The sequence below is a fragment of the Myotis davidii genome, unplaced genomic scaffold (assembly GCF_000327345.1).
Source record: "Myotis davidii unplaced genomic scaffold, ASM32734v1 scaffold75, whole genome shotgun sequence".
Taxonomy (NCBI): Eukaryota; Metazoa; Chordata; class Mammalia; order Chiroptera; family Vespertilionidae; genus Myotis; species Myotis davidii.
Genome location: NW_006286977.1, coordinates 138,415 through 145,229, shown reverse-complemented (window position 1 = coordinate 145,229; position 6,815 = coordinate 138,415). Strand labels below are relative to the sequence as shown.

The window sequence follows — 6,815 nt, the reverse complement described above, 5'->3', positions numbered from 1 at the left end:
CCACAGTTAGGAGGAAATGCCACCACCCAAAAACAAGCTTTTTCCTGGCTTCTGCTCCCTTCCCTCTTGCCCACCTCCACTCCCTGGCAAAGGACCCTCTTCCACTACTTCGCTTTGTCTTGCTTGGATACAGGGGTGAACTAAGATTGACTGGCAGGTCCTTAAAATTTGGATGTGCCTCCTGCATTTGGCACTAGGAATCCCCAAATGTATGTTAACAGCTGTTTGCTGATTACATGTGCTGGCGTGGAGGTGTCAGTGTAGTGGTAAGACTGAGTTTGGGAAGCCCAGGGTGCCACCTGGGACCACCAAGGAAGGGGCCATATCCTTGCAGGTGGTAGTGGTGCAGTTCTTTGCATTTGCGTTAGTTATTTACAAAAGTCAGCCAGTTGCTACCTGAGGCACCTGAGCCATTCGAGGAGTTTAACTGAGAGATGGTGGTGTCTCCCATTCCCCTTCAGTAGCTGGAACTCAGGAAAACCTCACCTGGATTTTGACAGCCAATCCTTTCCCTCCTCTGATGGACACAGCATCTCCGAAATACCTTCCAAGTCATACCCTCCCTGAAGGGACAGGGCCCAGACCCTGGCACGCAGCTTTGGTCCTTCACCCCAGCTCAGCCAGCTTTCAGGAACTCTAACCAGCCTGTCTTGCCAGCCAGCTTCTGAGCTACGTGAACTGACTTCTCTTCCTTCTCATCTCTATGAAATATTTACCTCTTTCCTTGATAGAAAACCATCCAGACTTGGACAAAATCACAATGGCAGATCCTAAAAACTAGGCCCTGGGGGGTTAGGCCTGAACTAGGCTACATACCACCACTCGTCACCGGCCACCTCCATCTAAGTCGCGATCACATTTCTGTCTTTAAGTCAACAAGATTGCCAGCCCTGAGCAGGCTCACAGGTAGTCCCACAAGTCAGAGTGGCCCCAGTCAAGCCACCCGCTGACCGCCCCCAGCTCTTACCAAACCAGCTTCCTCAGGCCCCTGTGGCCAGGCTCCCAGCTGCCTTTTGAGTCAGCGCCTGAAACATCCGGCCACACTTCTGATCTGCAGTGGAGTTTCAACTCTGAGCTCCACTCACCCAAGCAATTGGGGGTTTCAGAGTCTGGAGTCACTACAGAAAAGTGAAAATGGGCAAAAAGACACATCAGAATTCAATACTGGACTTTTTTCTTCAGACCTAATTTACCTTTAAATTAGGGTGATTTCTACTCAAGGCTAAGGGTTGTTTCTCAGCCTATAGCTGTAGTTTCAACCAGGGGCGGGGGTGGGGTGGGTGCGGGGCAGCTTTGCCCTCCAGAGGACATTTGGCAAAGTCTAGACATTTTTTGTTGTTGTGACTAAGGGGATGCTACTGGCATCTAGCAGGTAGAGGCTAGGTATGCTAAGCATCCTACAGTGCACAGGGTTGTCTCACAACAAAGTGCCCGGCCCCAAATGTCAACAACACAGAGGCTAAGAAAACTCTGTCTAGATTAGCTAAGCTGACCAGTTCCTCCTCTGAACCTCTGATGTAGGCCCCCAGTCCCCTCCTGGCCTCTTGCGGTGTCCTGTGGTGGCTCCCTTGCCCTCTCCAGTACTGAAAGTGTTTGCGATTCTGTCACCAAAAGTCTCTCCCCCTGGAGGGTATTACCATCTGATCCATGACTTCATGTCCTAACAGAGATGACTGTCACGTTGAATTTGGGGTCTTTACCTTTCTTCTAAACTTCAGACCCATCCTCCTCAATAGGCTGTAAAAGTCTCCATCCACTTGCCCATCCTTCCTTCGCCTCTGCTGTCTAAAACCAAGTCAGCTCCGCCATTTTGGCATCTCCCCCCCCACCCCCACCCCCAGCTCCTCCCTGACTTCCCTTCCCCACTCCTGTCCCATCATCCAGGTGCCAAACATTGGCCCCGCCACCCCTTGTGTCATTCTAGCAGGTCCTTTGGGATCTCTCAAGTCCCTTCCTTCAGCCTTGCTGCTTCCTCCACAAGTTGTGGGCCTCTCTCCTTTAAAGGTCATGACCAGACACAAGCCCCTGTGTCCTCTTCCTCCAGACCATCCTCCACATTGTCTCCGCCCTTCCTAAAACTAGCCTCAAATCCTCACTCGGACAAAAAAACATCAGCACTTCCATTTCCTACCAAAAGAGCCTCAAAATTGCTTGCTCTGGTGTCTCACGATATCCTGGAGGCCCATCGAACTTTCTCCAACTGCTCCTCCAAGACCCCACAGGTGGCTGCTCTCTCCACCCAGCCCTGCCCCTTGTTCCCAGCCATCTTTGTGACCGCCAGCCAACACCTCCCATCCCCCGCCGCCTATGCATACAGCAAGCCCTCTGTCCCTCCGGGGAGCTCGTCTGAAACGCCATGATCTCCAACAAGACTTTCAGGGTCCCCCCAGTTGAAGATCTTTTCTTTCCTGTCTGTGTTGTTTACCCTTTAGAATGGAGATCTGGCCCAATCTTTATCCCCTCAAAACATGTGCGCTCCTGCTAAAGAACCAAGGCACCAGGAAAAGCGGGGAACAAAGGGGTCCCGCGGGCCCATGAGCGCGTCGAACAAAGGGATCCTGTCCCCATTCCTTGGTGAACAGTGCTCGGGGCAAGAGCGAGGCCTGGGGAGCACAATCATCCTTTGGGGACCCCATCGCGCGGCCTCCCTGGCGCTCCAATCCCAGCATCTACTAACCTTGCTCTTCGGCAGAGCTCAGCATCCCTGTCGCCCCAACTCCTTATCCATCGGGGCTGCTCATGTGCACGGGGCGGGCAGCTCTCTCTGTCCTCGGGGTTCTGGCCCTCTACCGCCAGGCCCTGGAAATCTTCAGCCTCGCCCCCGCCCGTCCCGTGTTGGGTATGTTTGCCCACCGCTCTCAGTGAGCCTGAGGGTCGGCCCCTGTGAGCCCGACCTCCCCTGCCAGCCTGGTGAGTTGTGGAGTCGAGAAGAATGACCCACGATGCCGGCTGACCTCGTGGCGTCGCAGGCCTGACCGCCATACCAACCGCTTCCAAGCACCCCAGCAGCACAACCTCTTAGGGCGTTCCAACTCGGCGCCCCCTAAGGGACCTCCCACTCATATCCGGTTTCCGGTTCGAAGCCCCCTGCTCATTCGCCAGGCAGCCTTGATTGGCGTGACCCCAGCCCAATGGCTGACCTAGCGCTGGGGTCGAAGGGGAGCGAGTTGACTGTTGGGACCCAGTTGGCACATTGAGTGAGTGTTCAAGTGGTTGAGCTATTGTGCGTGGGTGTAGTTGGCCGAAGTTTGGACCAAAGTTCAGTGTTGGCATCTGGAAGTGTGTAGACCCCCTGAGCCGAGATGATACCTCTGTCGGGGGACCCAAACGTTACCCAGGGTTGGGCTCGGTCCGTGTTCCTCCGCGCAGCGCGGCCCCACCGGATGGCAGACGAGGGGGGCATTGCCGCGCTGTGGCCGGGGTCTTCTCGCTCTGAAAGGGGAGTGTTCGATGCAATGAGATTGGACTGTGAGTGGTTCGCCCGCCCGCGGTGCGTCGATACAGAGATCCAGGCAGCGCGCCTCCCTTGCCGCAGCGCACCCTGTGTTCCTCTCATCCCCCATTCCATCCGCTCCACATGTGATCCACATGTCCCCTGGCCACCTAAAGGTGACTCGCAAGCCCGTGTCACCCGCTGGCAACACAGACCTGCTGCCCGTGTCCCGGATTTTACGTGATCCGCCAGCAGCAATTTTTTTCACCCCGTGGTTCTGACTGTAGACCCCAGAGCCCGAGCAGTACACATGCGCGGAGCCCACCCAGGCGGTGTGCGTCTTTATCCCCTCCGGCTCTGAGCCCACCGCGCGCCGCCGAGACGGGAGCGCAGTCCACGGCCGCTGGGTTTATGACCAGGCTTATTGCCGCCTCTGCGGGCTCTAGCAGTTGGAAAATAAAGCGGCTACCTGCAGATACCCATAGCAAGAGGAGAGGGGTTGGAAAGGGGACGGGAGAGGGGCTGGAAGGGGGCTGGAGGGGAGCCAGGGGAGGGAGCTGTGATGCTGCGGCGGGCGCCCGAGGCAGGAAGTAGCACATCGCAGCCGCTGTTAGTCGGCACCGCGGGGCTCGGCTTGGCGCGGGTTGGCGCGGCGCGGCATGATGTGTGCCTTTGGGCTCAGTGCGCACAGGGTTGACCAGTCTCTGAAAGCACCCTAAATCAGCCATAAATCCCACCTGGAATCCCCTCTAACCCTTTCCCAGAACAGTAGGACCCCCGGAAGTCTGAGGCCTGCACTCTGTGGGGTCCCCATGCTCATCCCGCATCCCCGCCGCCGGCCCCCCTCCCACCCGTGCCGCCGCAGTTACTGCTTGCAGCGTTCGCCAACCTTTCGGACCTCACGGACCACCAGTGGTCTGCGGACCGCCGGTTGGAGACCGCTGCTCCGAAGGTTTCCTGAAACCAGCGGTCGCCAACCTTTTGGACCTCGCGGGCCACCAGTGGTCTGCGGACCACCGGTTGGGGCGACCGCTGGAGAGGGTCTCCGTGGTATGTACCCGAGACCCTCTTATTCCCTGAATCATTTGTCCACATAAACGCGGAACAACCCGGCCCGCGCGGCCCTCAGCGCCTGCGGAGACCCTCGGAGCGCGGTGGGGATGGGGGACATGTCGGTGATTTACATGAGCCAGCCTCGGCAAGTCGGCAAACGAAACCTGCAGCGGCGATGGAAAGTGCCCCAAGACATTTTCAAAACAAACGGTGTGCACAAACTCAGCATCCCCTCGCCCCTCGCCTCCTGTCCTCTCCATCGGTGGGCTCACGACCACCTGTCGCATCCTCGCGTGCGCACTCGCCCCCTTCCTAAAGCCTTGTGCGCCGGCTTTGGGGCCCAGGATGGAAGGCTGCTCAGAGCTGGGGGCTGCGACTCTTGGGCTCAGGAGTATTTTGGGGTTACGAAACCTTCATGCAGTTCCCCCCTCCCTCCAAGGAGCGTCAGCGGCGCCTGGGAGGGAGGCTTTCAGCTCCTGCGCTCCAGCATCCCGGGCCCACGTCTTGTGTCACGTGTCCCACAACGCAGGAGAGCTCTCTCTCTGGCCAGGGGAGCAGAGAGGAGATAGACTCCAAATCAGTCGGGAAGAGGAGTGGAAGAACCAAACCATCCCTGCGAGGCCTGCGCCCGTCGCCCCCTTACCCCAGGCCGGGGCTCCCGGCGACAGAAGCCGGCTCCTGCAGCCGCCCGGGCACCGGCCGGCGTCCTCTGGTGGTGGAGAGAGAGCACTACGTGCGACTTTCGGACCGAATCGACACGCTCCTCAGATCCAAACAGGCGGGGCTGGCCTGCAGAATGCAGAGAGACAGAGACAGAGGGTGAGGAGGGGGGCCAGGGTAGGTCAGGAGGGGGGCAGGGGCAGCCTGAGGACATGAAGAGAGGCCAGGAAGGAGCTAAGACTCCACCAGCAACAATAGAGTTGCTTCTACCACAGTCTAGGATATGAAGGCCTGAACCTCGGCACCAGCAGGGGTTGAGAAAGTGAGGTTGAAGAACTGTCTGGCTGGTCATTTGATTTTTTTTATTTTGAAAATATTTTTTTCACCCTAGTTTGGTTGGGTGCCCCGTCTTACGGGGCCCCAAATTTATTTTAAGGGGCCGCCACCGTGTTATGGGCATGCGCAACTGCCTCTACGGCAATAATATGTCAGGACAACGCGATATCCCCCTTGAGCCCGAGGAACAGCCCGAGCAACCATCTTTGGAGGCCTCAGGGGCAGCTGCCCCCAGTGCTGGGCCTCGCGCAGCCGAAGAAATGGAGGCCCAATCGCCTCCCAGGGAGCCCGTCCCCATCGAGACTGAAGGCGAGGCCTGTGGACCTCCAGAGGCCTCCAGACCCCACGTCCAGAGTGAGGCAGTCCAGGAAGCCGGAGCCCATGGAGGCTACAGCCCACCTCCAGAGGAAGCCATGCCCTTCGAGGTCAAGCAGCCCAGCGTGGGAGGCTTCTGGCCGGCCCTGGAGCAGCCTGGAGATGCCAGGGGGGCCCTTAGCCCAGGGCTCGTGCAGCCCAGAGCCCGCAGGGAGGCCAGACCAGACCTGGGCAGCTACAGCCCTCCGCCCGAAGAGGCCATGCCCTTCGAGAGCGAGCAGCCTGCCCAGGGAGCGTGCCGCCAGCCTCTCCTGCAGATCTGCGCGCTCGCGCCAGGAGGCCCGGCCGTGGGGGTCTTTAGCGCCCCCTCAGAGGAGCCCCAAGTCCTCAGACCTGCCTACGCAGGCTGCGGAGGAAACTGCAGCCCTCCCCCTGAGGAGGCGATGCCATTTGCGTTTGATGGAGCAGCCTTGGGGGACGACAGCCCACCCCCTGGGCTCCCCCGAGCTACCCTACAAATCCACGACGGTGGCGGCGGCCACTTCGCGGCAGTCGCGGAGCCGCGTGCGATCCTCCTCGCTCCCGCCGCGAACGAGCCCCCCCTCTGGGACCCAGGAGCCAGCGTCAGCACATCCGGAGAGGCTGTCAGAGCTCCTCCACACTTCGTGGGCGACAGCCCCCCGATGGAGGTCTCCGGACCCCAGCTCGAGATTGGTAGCGCCCCCGCTGGGGTCGACGACGCTCCCGTCAACATGGACAGCCCCCCAGTCGCGCCTGACAGCCCGCCCATCGAGGTCTCCGGAGCCCCAGTTAAGAGAGAGCGAGCAGAGGGAGAGAGACCCCCAGTTGAAGGCGAAGCAGCCGAGATGGAAGGAAGCTCAGCCGCTGCAGCCGCAGCCGCAGCCGCAGAGGGAGACAAACTCCCTTCTCCCGGAGACGGAGCCCGAGCCCGAGACCGAGACGGAGACGGAGACGGAGACGAGACGGAGACGGAGACCGAGCTCCTGTCGCCGGGGCC

The 6,815-nt window shown here is 59.4% G+C and overlaps 2 protein-coding genes across 2 annotated transcripts in view; both read left to right on the top strand.

Annotated features, from left to right (window-relative positions):
- Positions 1-6,815, top strand: part of LOC102774843 (guanine nucleotide-binding protein G(s) subunit alpha isoforms short) — a 78,570-nt gene that overhangs the window by 7,739 nt on the left and 64,016 nt on the right. The gene's annotated exons all lie outside the window — the stretch shown is intronic.
- The window catches only part of LOC107182306 (protein ALEX-like), a 3,663-nt gene continuing 436 nt past the window's right edge, over positions 3,589-6,815 (top strand). Inside the window, exons 1-3 of the mRNA XM_015560723.1 lie at positions 3,589-3,673; positions 4,312-4,385; positions 5,702-6,803. Coding sequence (XP_015416209.1) covers positions 3,589-3,673; positions 4,312-4,385; positions 5,702-6,803 — 1,261 coding nt within the window. The remainder of the gene's footprint in view (positions 3,674-4,311; positions 4,386-5,701; positions 6,804-6,815) is intronic.